Raw genomic sequence first — 12,140 nt, 5'->3', positions numbered from 1 at the left:
TCACATCCTGTGGGAAAAATAAATCTATGTACACATATGCATCTCATCATATTTTTATTTCCATCTTCTTCTCTCTCATGTATTTGATAAAGCTAGAAAAAAACCTCAACCACACACACACAGTGGCACTCCAAAACAACTGCACTATCTCCTAGGTGTTTCAAACAACATCTTTGTGTTTGAACAGGGAAGCAGAAGAATATAAGAGCACGGGGACTTAGTCAGGCATCTCATGCACCAAATTCCTTGAAAACCAGGGAGCCACATTCACCCCTCAGCACTATAGATGGGCACCAGATTTTTCTATGTGCAATGAAAGAAGCCAGCAAAGAAAGCAAAAGCTATTTTTAAAACCCAGTGGGCACCACAAACGGGCATCCTGCTGCTAGTACCTCCATCAACAGGGAACAAAACCAAATATGCTGCACACTGAGCAAACACTTTGGATACACAAGAAGGGCACGCTGAAGAGAAGGTTTCACCAGCAAGGATTAAGCTCTTTGCCTGTTGTTTGCAGAGAAGAACATCACGTGCTCGAGGCCTCCTCACACCGATACCCACAGCTGCACTCAGCAAGCGCAAGTAGAGGGGGAAGCATTGAGGGCCCTAAAAGGCAGGTACTACACTTGCAAAAAGCTGAGAACAGTCTATTCCAAAGTTGAGGCATCAGAGCACTTTTGCCATTTATTTGCTAATTAGAAGCTGGGCAAGAAAGCCGAGTTGTATTCCTGTCTCTTCAATTTCACTCTAGGACTCTAAGTGCACTGTTGACTCAACATGAACAATTAATATTACAGGAATTGAAACAAATATGCACGAGGAAGTATGGAAAAGCTGGTTACAAGTGAAGGCCTTGTTCAATTCCACGGTGAAATCCAAGTAACAACATATTGGTAACGGAAATTCTGTTCCAAATAATGTATTATGGATTAGGCTGATTCAGTCCATGTCTCCAACAAGAGCACAACATACAGGACATGATAAAGAACAAGACTAAATGGAGAAAATTTCCACATACAAGCTGTTTGCACAGCGTATTGCTGAGAATCACTGATTGGAAACAACATGATGCTTCCCTGTTCCATAAACTCAGCTCCATTCACACTCGGCATTTCAAAATAATAACGTTTTATACTCAGAATAACTGAATTCCGTTATTTTTTTCTGAGGAATTAAAATCTTAAGTTCCATTTTTTTGATGATTTAACTTCACTAGGCAGGAGCTTTATTTCAAAATCAGGACGACAATTATTTCAATACCTTGGCGTCCAAAAGACACTCACTGTATTTTACATTTTTAAGCTCATCCTGTCTTCAGAAGCTCAAGTTTTCTACACCTTTCCACTTTACCCAACTTCTGCACACCCTAGAACTGCAAGGCAAAATAACTCCCATGCTTTCTGACCTCTTCTCAAGCTACTGATCCTCTTGCAGATGGGCAATCTTGTATTTTTTTTCACTCTCCGAAATTAACACTGAACACCCACTGCATGCCAACGCTTAATGTTGGTACCTTGTAACTGATGATACTTGGAGACAAAAACATAAACAAGCCAAAAGGGATGCCCCAGGATCCATCACTCACTGAGCTGAAGGCGATATACTATCTTAAGGAATGGAAAACTACCGCTACAGGATAATAAATCATTCTTCCAATTCCTCCTTATCTCCATACCCTCAAGACAGTTTGTGTCAAGATCCAACATGAAACGTATGATCAGCTACCCATAAAACCTGTACAACACCACAGCGTTTAATCAAATGACAAGAGGGTGTAAGCAGTGTCAGAGAGTAAATATAAGGAAGTCCAAGCAAGAAGAACCTGTATGATGAAAGATTTTAAAAATCATTAAGCAGAATATGAGAGAAAGTACCCATTCCTTCTTTTCATTTATTTATATAAATCAGTCCTTGCTTTCTCAGTGCAATTATTCTCACTACACTCACTCCTTGACAGACTGCAACATTTTAACAGGCAAATACGGTTCTTCATCTGAAGTACTGCGAAAAGGTATAGAACACTGAAGTACCAAAGAAAGCCCATCTTCTTCATTGTGATTTACAAACCAGCAAATTCAAAACCTGTCAGTACTTGTGATACAGCCACTAACGAGCTGAACTGCACGATGTCTGGGCTTGCCAAAAGGAAACTGGGGATCCTTTCATTTCCCTCAGCTGCGCACCTTCTGTGCTATCTAACTTCAATAATCCACCATCCAGTTTACTGTCTGACTTCAATTAGAGATATCACTCTGAGGGCAGCACTTGAGTGATAAAAATAAAAAGCCAAGAAGAGAAGAATTTGATTTCTTCCATCAGTGCCACAGTACAAGTGTAGTGTATCTGTGCACAACTGGAACAGTTTGAGCTATTACTGAGACAGCGTAAACCGCAGAAAGCACAAGCAAAGTTTCAGTAATATAAAGCACCTTTAACATTGACCTCTCCTTACTTCTTCATGAGCATATTTCTTCCTTTCATATTCCCCCATCTTTCAGCTTAATTTACTGCAGGCTTTAAGAGGCATATTTTGATGGCAGTATAGTTGATGAAAAATAACACAACGCACATCTTCTTGTAAAGAAATCCAGTAACTAATATACAAACTGTCAAAGAAGCTTTATGGGTGTGATGATATAACAAAGAAAAAGATACCACAGCAGGTAACACCTCCTGCTGTTCTATTTCAGCTTTACAGCAAGAAAAGGCCACCATGCGATGAAAGAGAAGCCAGGGGACATAACCTTCTCAGAAACCTGCAGCAATGGTGGAAGCAAGATAAGAAAAAGCCACCAAGAAAACAGATTCATCTAGAGCACACTTTCCTTTTGGTAACTGCTGCATGTGCATGGAGTACAGGGACTATGAAACCTACTGAATCACTCAGTAATGGCTGCATTCTTGTTGAGCACAGAAGATGCCTGTAGAGACTCAGGAAGATTCACCCTCACCTTATTTTTCAAAGTAACAGGAGAGACCACAAAGAATCATCCTCTTCTTCAAAATCTTATCTAGGTCAGCCATCATGTCAGACAAGTGATGTGACACCAAGACCATCTGGTAAACTGAGGCCAAGCAGCACTCGGAGGGCTTCATACTACACTTCCATGGTTTGGGAAAGGAGACTCACATGGGGAATGAAATCCCAAATTCAATATGCACATCTCTTGTGCTTTCTGGCTAGACCTCTGCAGCATTTTCAAAGTGGGGGCATGCCCCACATTTGGGCACATGCTGCCTTACAGATCCTTTTCCAACTCTGGAGCAAAGATGAGCACAGTGAACAATCAATTCGACTGTAATTGGTGACTTTCATTCATTCCTCAGGACAGCATGAACACTGTTACTGCATCTAACAACAGCCCTGCTTCATAGAGGCAGGGAGGCCAAGAGGTAAAAGAAGAGACAAATCTGCACCTGCAGAGCAGCAGGTGGAGAAGAAATGAAGGCTCAGAAATGGTATGGACAGTGAAGCAAGAAGAAGGAATTAAGAAGGATACCAAAACTGGAGCCACAATAAGCGACAGGATGGCTTATAAAATGCCAAACTCATCAGCAACAGTATATATCAACTACAGACCACAACCAGACAGTGGCAGGAAAGACAAGAAAGACTTAACACACAGCTGCAAATGCTCCTAAATTCTGAACCCCATATTTATTTTTAAATGCTCCCACATTGGGAGCCAGCCATGGAGTGGGGCACTCTCTTTCCATGGGTAGATTTCTGAAACTGTGCTAGTCTGACAATCTACCTGCCAGACTTCTTTCAGTTTGATGAAGCACCACACCGTGCTGTTTAAATCATCCATAGCTAACGGAAGGTTACAGATATGGAGAGCCTCGCGAAACCCAAACCGAAACAACTGCAGCTGAAACTATGCCTTGTACTTTAATCCCGTAGAGAAAGGAAAGTCTCTGAACCCCGGTCTGAGTGTAGTCACAACCACAGCTGTGCCATTACATTAAGGCTGACACACAGTACCGCCCTCTCTTCTAAAATTCACATTACTACGATATGTAAAAGCTACAAATGAGTAAGCCATGAGGCAAGGTACCCTAAAAATAAAGAGGGAATAGCTTTCCTTTTCCCTGCCCTGCCCTCAGCATTCAGGTTAGCAATTCTTAGTGCTTACATTCTGTGATAAAGCTAAAGGACAAAGTGGATTCCCTCTCATTAATTTTATACAGAATGCCTGCCCAATTACCACCATGTCAATACGCTGTAAATTACTAGGAGTACAGAAAAGCATCACCATGAAGGAACTGTAACAACTTGCATGCAATTACCACAGTACCAAGCATTATTTGTATTTGCCAGCTAGCCATTTCAGAAGGCAGGCTACACCCCTTATGAACAAATATGCACCTCATTTTTTTCCAAAACTCTTCCAAATGTTTAACGTCACTCTGCCTGGCTTGGACAACAAGGAGCAGAGAAAACCAAAGTCTATCTTAAAACAATCTATTAACACCTCACAGCAACAGCCCCCTCTCCCCACAGCATATCATAAAACGTACCACAGCACTTGCCCTGCAACTAAAGAACAGTAGTATCCTCTCTGACCTTACTAAAAAAAATTCTCAGAAAACAACAAACTTTTGTCAGGCCCTTCCAAATTAATTTAAGAGGGGATGCCCCATCCACCACTTAATGGTAACCTGATGCTTTTACAACCAGTAGCAAGAAGTAGCACACATTAGGGCATGACAAAGACACAGCTATAGGCTTCCACAGCAAATCCTCAGCAGCAGAATGGATTTAAATATCCTGGGAGGGTGAGTCAGGAGCTACAGATCCAAGTATAAAACTCTCTCCAAATCCAGACGGTGAGATTACGTTTTGGATGGAGAGAGCCAGTGCTTTGAATTCTCTCTCTCCTGTCACCCCCCGCCCCTGCCATATGCTGCTACTTCTTTTCTTTACTATCAGAAGTGGCTAAGGTTTCTCTTCCCACCCCCCAACTGCTTCATTCTCTCCCTGGCAGGCAGTCAACTCCTCAGGCTGTGTGCGTTAACACCCTGCAGCCCATAAAGTACTCACTCTGAGCTCTCGCTGCTGCTGCCAGTCGCAGAGCTGCCGTGCTGGTCACCCTGGCCCAAAACCTGGACCCCTAAAGACCTGACGGCCCGCATCAGAATTGCCTCCATCGCTTCAACCGAGAGCTTCTCCAGGACAATCACCCGGCATCGGCTCAGAAGAGCAGCGTTGACTTGGAAGGAAGGGTTTTCTGTGGTCGCTCCTATCAGGGTCACCGTCCCACACTCGACGTGAGGAAGGAAAGTGTCCTGAGGATGGGAGGGAAGCAGAAAAAGCTGATTGCGATCAATGACAACCTGAAACATTCCATGTGAGTAGGCTATGTTTTTCATGTCTTGTGAGTCTTTGGGTTCCCTGTTGATATGACAAATAACCTCACTGACAAGGCAGCTCATCTGCTCAGCTATCTGAATGATTTAATTTCACGCACACAGCACGTTATGGGCTGTTCACCTTCGTAACTTGTGCTTGCACTGAGAATGACCCTACCAGCTGAAAAGAAACAGTGTCAAAAATCTGCATTTTTTTTGTTTATTTATGTGACTTTGCTTTGGCAAATGTAAGATATCACAAAACTGCCTTATCAAATATAACAAATAGTGAGGCTACTTCTAAATACTCTTTGAACCAATCTTTAGGGCTACAGTTCTCTACATAATTCTATAGGATGGCCCAGAAAACTATAGGAAGATTGGAGTATGGTTTGATATAGAAACTGCAACCTGTAGTACAGAATTCAAGCTTTCTATGGTATGACTGTGGTCTCTTTTCTCACAGAAAAGAGGGGACAACATTAAATCAACCAAACACCCTAGGCACATCCACATCCCAGACCTTTTTAAAGCTAATGCAGAATGCTACCCCTGTGGAGCAGGCTGAAATGAAGATATGTATGGCAAACACTACTAAAACGACTTTGCAGAAATAGAAGTCACCTATAAGTACAGCTCAGACTTTTATTTAAATCTTTGAATCACAATAATTAAACACAGATGAGAAGTTAATTATGAAATTTAGTCTTTATGTTTGTCCCTAATTCATCTACTAAAAACATTAACATTAAAATCAAAAGCCCAAAGTAAGCTACCATCTTAAGGAAAAGTGGGAAATTTTACAGAAGTGCTGACAGAGGCTTTTTCCAAAAAGCAGTGTAGTACAATACCTGCTGAGATTTATTGAAACGATGGATCTCATCAATAAAGAGGATGGTTTTTCTCTTGAAGAGTCTTTTTTCATTCTGGGCTTGGCTGATGACATCTCGAACATCATTTGTCTTGGCACTTGTGGCCGATAGTGTCACAAACCTCGTGCCATTCTTTTTGCTGCTATTGGCTATGATATGTGCCAGTGTAGTCTGAAACAGCAACAGGAGAAAGCTTTGTAAAAATCGTTTTGGACACAGGCAGTACTCATTTGAGGGAAATATGCAAAGAAAAAAGCTATATGGTCTGGACAAAGGGACAGTGTTGACAGTTTATAGAGTAAGGTATTTCAGTTCATGCTATTCTAGCACACAGAAGATTTAAAAACTTCCTGCTAGAGGTAGCTGCCAATTCCACTGCTGCATTTCTAATGCCTGCACTTTTACGTACCAGACCTACTCAGTTGCAATACTGAAAAGGCCAGCAATGACAGCTGTCTCCTTTACCACGGAAGAAGAACTCTTCGCCAAATACACTTCTGTCACAGAAGACCGGCTGACTGCAATTTGCTGTGCAGTTATTTTGTACAGTATGTTAATGGATAAAGAGCTGGACTACCCCGAGACACCTGCAGGAGTTTACAGTGCAACTACATTTAAGAAACAGAAAGATAAATTAAGGCCTTTTCTATTTCCACTGCACGTAGAAATGAAATTAATCAGAAAGCAGTTCTCTACAACAGCATGAGAATGTTAGTACTAAAAATTATAGGTATACTTAAGAAAAGGTAACTCTAAATCTAAATAGTCAACAGTAATCAAATGCTGTCCCAGGGAAGTAAAAGGCAGCTGGTTCAACAAACTGTTGGCTGGTTTTAGTGAGCAGCTATGTTGTTTTTCTTTCCTTATAGACAACTCCTTCAAATAAAAATTTATTTATAGGGAATTCACTGAGCCTACCAAAGCACAGAAGCAACCGCTGATACTACCTCCCAGGAGGATTTACCACACCTGAACACATCACAGGCAAAATTTTCAAGACTTCCCTTCTCAACCCTTAGCAAAGGCAGGTGCATCTGCATGTCCCAAGCAGAGCGTATCTCTACTTGAAAGTACCGTTAGAGAAAAACAGATGATTCTTCCACTGAGCTCACTCTTCTATTGAAGGAGCCCAAGGAGTCTGAATACAGGAGGGCCTCAGCAGATGAGGAGTGGGACAGGTGTTGACAAAACCACTTCAGAAGATATTCCAAGTACTGAGGTTAAAGCAGCAGGTGCTGCCAACCTGATCCTCTTGCAGGGAGGCCGCAGGAGCAACCACCTACCACATGGCTACCAGTGGCGCTGGCAGGACCTCATTCACTGCCCTAACACCACTGCTGAGTCTTTTTAATGGATCTCCTTGTCCCTGAAATGGCAACCAGCCCAAGGTGGGAAAGGGGAGGCTAAGGGGGAGGATGTATCACTATTTATTCTTGCTTTAGTTTTAGTAAGGGCTTCCTGAATCTCTTCAGAAGAGGTGTCATTTCACATCCTGATACAAGACTCGCATCCTGTGGCAGATCCTCTCTCAACCCCTGGAGCTCAAAGCACCAGCTTCTCCCCTCCTTCTATCACTGCAGAAGACAAGACCGGAAAGACACGCTGGAAAGTGCTTGCAGCAAAGCCTACAGAAATCGGGAAGATCTGGGAAGCCAAAAACCAAAAGTGAAACAAACTAAGCTGACAAAATAAACCCAAAGTTGGTGTTTCCTTACAAAAGGGCCTTGATTCAGAATGTACCTTCAGATGACGTACCCGTGCTTTAAAAATCACTGACAGCATGGCAACCCCCAATACACCAAATCTGAGAATGAAAAAGGAAAAATGTACCTATTCCTTCTCTAAAAGTGTGCATGGGGCGGGGAGGAGGGGAGATGGGGCATAAAAAGAAAAAAATCAAGTGGCTATTTTTCTTGTAGCTCCACTTGAACTTTTAGCTCAAACTGCACCCTGGCCCTCAGTCACCAGGTCACAGATAGTTTCATTGTTTGAGGGGGGGAAAAAAAAAAAGCCACAAGGAATTGTTTTTAAATCCATGCACAGGAGTCCATATTGCTACCCCTAATTTAGGGAAAAAAAAGAGAAAGAGATTTATTTACTAGTTACTACTAGACCAAGAATTTACTTGAAAATAGTTGCACAGCTCTCAGCCAGCATGTACCTCTCCCACTCTGCCAACTTCTGGGTCAACAAAGGTTGTAATAAGAATAACATACACTGCCTTTCGAAAGCAGCGCTTGACACGGACATGCGTGTTCATGGCCTCTTCCTTCTGTTCTGCACAATCAACCATTTAGCAGGTCAAACTGCCCATCACATACAGCCCACCACAATGGAACCTTCCCTATTCCTCTGAAAGCCTATTATTTCCCATGAGCTTAATTTTTTTATGGTGCTTTTTCTCCTACTATCTCAAGCAAAAGTCAGTAACATGCTACAGTTTTCCCCCTCTTTGTTACTATTGGGTTACAAACTAGGGAACGTACAACCCAGGGAACGTACAACCCAGTGGAGACTTAGGTTAAGCAGGGTAGCATAAGTACGAAAGCACTAGCACAGAACAACTGCAACTAGTATGCTAAACCCTTAGTTTCTCTCACTAAATTCAGAGGCAATGTATTTGAGGGATAAGAAGAAAAAAAAAACGTTACAGAATAAGGCAGAAGAAGAAAACACACTGAATATCCTTCATTCATTGTTCTGAAACAAACTTTGAAGTAGGTTTGATTGTTACATTAGGAAAAAAGTCTTTCAAAGTAGTGACACTGATGTTGCAATTTAATATGAATTGATATGTCCTTATCAGAACGAGCATAACAAGCAGGAAGAGGAAATCTAAACAAGTTGATATTCTTCTCCTTTCATTATACAGGTGTTTCTCCTTTAGATCATGTTTTTTCCTTATGGTGAAGAGCAGAAGTATTGTTTCCCATAAAGTGGTATTTATAGCAATGAGAATAGGAGTGATCCTGCAAACTAACCTTTTGCTAACTTCACTAAAAATTACACCTAACAAAGCTCACAATGTAATATCCCTGTCCATTCCAGAAATCACTCACAGTTCTCTTCCATTAACCCACCAAACTGTCCAAACTCACACCTATCATCTCAAGTTTTATGCCAAAAATTGCGAGACCTTACTGACTTAACTGTTTAGACAGGCTAAAGAAGTGCCATCATAAGCAACCGTTCTGAAATGTGGAAACATATCCACCAAGAATGTCATGAACCATTACTGGCCCATGAATAACACTTTCCACTTGAGCCTGTGGTCACTTACTTCCAGATTCATTACACACAGAACAAATACTTAACTCCTGAAACTCTCCTCCACCGTCCTGCAAATTTCTACATGTCAGCCCAAAGGAGAATATCCTTTCCCAAAGGCTGCAACTATCCAAGATTTACAAAAACCCACCAACCAAACAAAAAAAATAGTCAAACAAGCCCACTCCCAGCCACCATGCTAACCATTCTTCCAGGATTAGGTATGAGTCACGGATAAAATAAATGTTACCAACAAAGCGTGCCTGGCTCCACACACCTCTCACTGTCAGAGCAGACTAATCAATCAGATTTGCTGTTTTGGTTAGTCGGATGTTTGTACTAGGGGACAAGAATTTTCTGTATATTCACAAGTTTCCTTGACTGGGCAACTCTCTTTGAGTGCAACGTATTTCCCTATTCCCCACGCTGCCCCTAGTCAGTGCAACCTCACACCCATGGCTGGAAGAAAATAGTAAAAAGCAAGTAGAAATTAGGCCTGTCCTATTGATGCTGATCTTCAATGACTAACATTACCCACTTAGAAGCAAGGTGGTATTTTCATGTTTGCACCTCTTTACCAGACCATTAAGCTATTCCCACTGCATTAGCTCACCAAAACCACTGCCATGAATAAAGAGTGGTACTGCCTAGCTCTCTTCAGAATGTGGAACTGAAAAACTTGGGAAGAGATTAGCATATGTGGTCAGATCGTAGTCAAGAAGACTCCAGTCAGGAAGCTGACTGAAACTGAAGGTCTTTCTTACCTCACTCTCGTGGAAAAATCAGGCAGACCTTGTTTAGGGATCTGCCTATAGCTGCTTCTTCATGGAGACTTTCCTTATTCATTCTTAAATTGCATAAAATGTATTCATTCCTAAAATTGCAAAACAGCCCTTGTAGATATCAGTCACAGAAAACACGGTCTCTCAGGTTACATCTATACTGTGTTCAGCAGTCACATCAGAGAGGTCCTGCAAGGTGTGCAGAACAGCTAACAGGCATTCTGTTCCAACCTCACAGCCCTTTTCACCTCTCACATCCTTTTCATGAGGAGCTGACATTCATACTACATTTTATGGAAGCACACTGGTGCAAGAGCTCTCCTTGTACCTAGATAGGCTCTTCCCATATATGCGCTTCTCTCCACAAGTCTGGAAGGCTGTATGGTCTGCTAGGCATGCTTAGGTGACCAAAGCAGATCTGATACAGATCTGCCCTAGAGTATAGACCACAGCACAGCATGGATTATTGCTGAGCAGGAATAATCTAGTTGGCATCTAGGGTTCCCCACCAAGTGACTTTGCTGGTTTGCTCCAGAGCAATCCACGGTGTGAATTACGTTTGCAGGAGGAACAACAAAAGACTGACCGCCTAGTGAAAAGCAAAAGCCTGACAGGCTACCCACACCTATAAACTTGTAGGGTCTAAACTATGTTATCAGTGTTCTGAACGGGCATCCTGCTTTTTTCTGCTGCCCTCTTAACCATGACTTTCCCTGTATTTTTGCTTCTTCCTTTATTCTGGCCAGGATTTCCATACCTTTGCTTACACGGCGTTGCCATCAACAGCCTCTCCTCACCCTCAACCTTTGAGGGCAGCAGGGCCATACTGTGGTCAACAAGCAGTCAGGAAAGGCCACGCTCTGTTTCACTGCCCTGAGTGAAACACCAACAGTGCCAGCATCTTTGGATGCCAGCCAGGGGAGCAGTTCCCTGGGATACAGTTTAAAAAGCTGGGGTCTGTCCTACCTAACACTGCTGAGCTGACCCCAAGCTACCACGCTGTGTCACAGGCGATGAGCCGGGCTGTGACTAAAGGAAACTGGCAGGATAGCAGATGAACATGGCCCAGGGACACTGTCTATAGAGATAAACGCAATCAAAAGTGGCAGCAGTTGGCATTTATATAAGGGCAGATGCTATTCTTACCCATCTTGTTTGGTTCCTCACACCCCAAATAGCCCACTGTGAGACTACTGGAGGAGTAAGGTGTCACTGAACAACAGCCACAGCATGTGGTTTACAGGACTTCCAGAATCCAAGTCCAACCAAGCATAAACAGAGGCAAGGTCATTGCATAATGTTTACTGAAATGGAGCTGTGCATCCATTTGCTGCATCCAGATTTGTCTCCTTATATTCCATCTGCTTTACAAATACAATTGTATTTTCTCTTCCAGTTTTCTCTTCCTAGAGGGCTACTCTAAAGTATTCTGGATTTAGCTTGGCATAAGCAAAATCAAGCACACTGAATTCAAAGACTTCTCCCAAACAACTGCAAAGGCAAACTTATTTTTCAGAGTTGTTCTGGACTTCCACTCTACATTACCGTAAAAAACATCATGCATTTTCTGTTAAAAATCTCATGGTACTCAATCAAAAGAACTCATTACTTCAAACAGTTCAAATCAGGCCCCAAGCAGCATGAATAAGAGAAGATGAAATGCACTGAAGGAATCAAATAGCCATTTAGGTAAGAACTTGAATTAGCAAAATAGAAAGCACTCAAGGGAAGGGACGATAAATATGTAGGTAGCAAAAGATCTAAGTTGGACTCCCGTCTGTGTTTCAGTGTGTCTTGGATAAAAACAAAGAAAAGAAACACAAGGGAGTCCTAGAAATAAAATATACACTCAGTGGAGATTTGATAG

The 12,140-nt window shown here is 42.2% G+C and overlaps 1 protein-coding gene across 1 annotated transcript in view; it reads right to left on the bottom strand.

Annotated features, from left to right (window-relative positions):
• Window positions 1-8,484, bottom strand: part of WRNIP1 (Werner helicase interacting protein 1) — a 16,927-nt gene extending 8,443 nt beyond the window's left edge. The window contains exons 1-3 of the mRNA XM_009885272.1: window positions 8,386-8,484; window positions 6,204-6,395; window positions 5,045-5,289 (exon numbers count right to left, since the gene is read on the bottom strand). Coding sequence (XP_009883574.1) covers window positions 5,045-5,289; window positions 6,204-6,395; window positions 8,386-8,484 — 536 coding nt within the window. The remainder of the gene's footprint in view (window positions 1-5,044; window positions 5,290-6,203; window positions 6,396-8,385) is intronic.
• Between the last annotated feature and the right edge of the window lie 3,656 nt (window positions 8,485-12,140).

Source organism: Charadrius vociferus, unplaced genomic scaffold, assembly GCF_000708025.1.
Source record: "Charadrius vociferus isolate BGI_N301 unplaced genomic scaffold, ASM70802v2 scaffold565, whole genome shotgun sequence".
Taxonomy (NCBI): domain Eukaryota; kingdom Metazoa; phylum Chordata; class Aves; order Charadriiformes; family Charadriidae; genus Charadrius; species Charadrius vociferus.
This window is presented reverse-complemented; position numbering and strand designations above follow the sequence as displayed.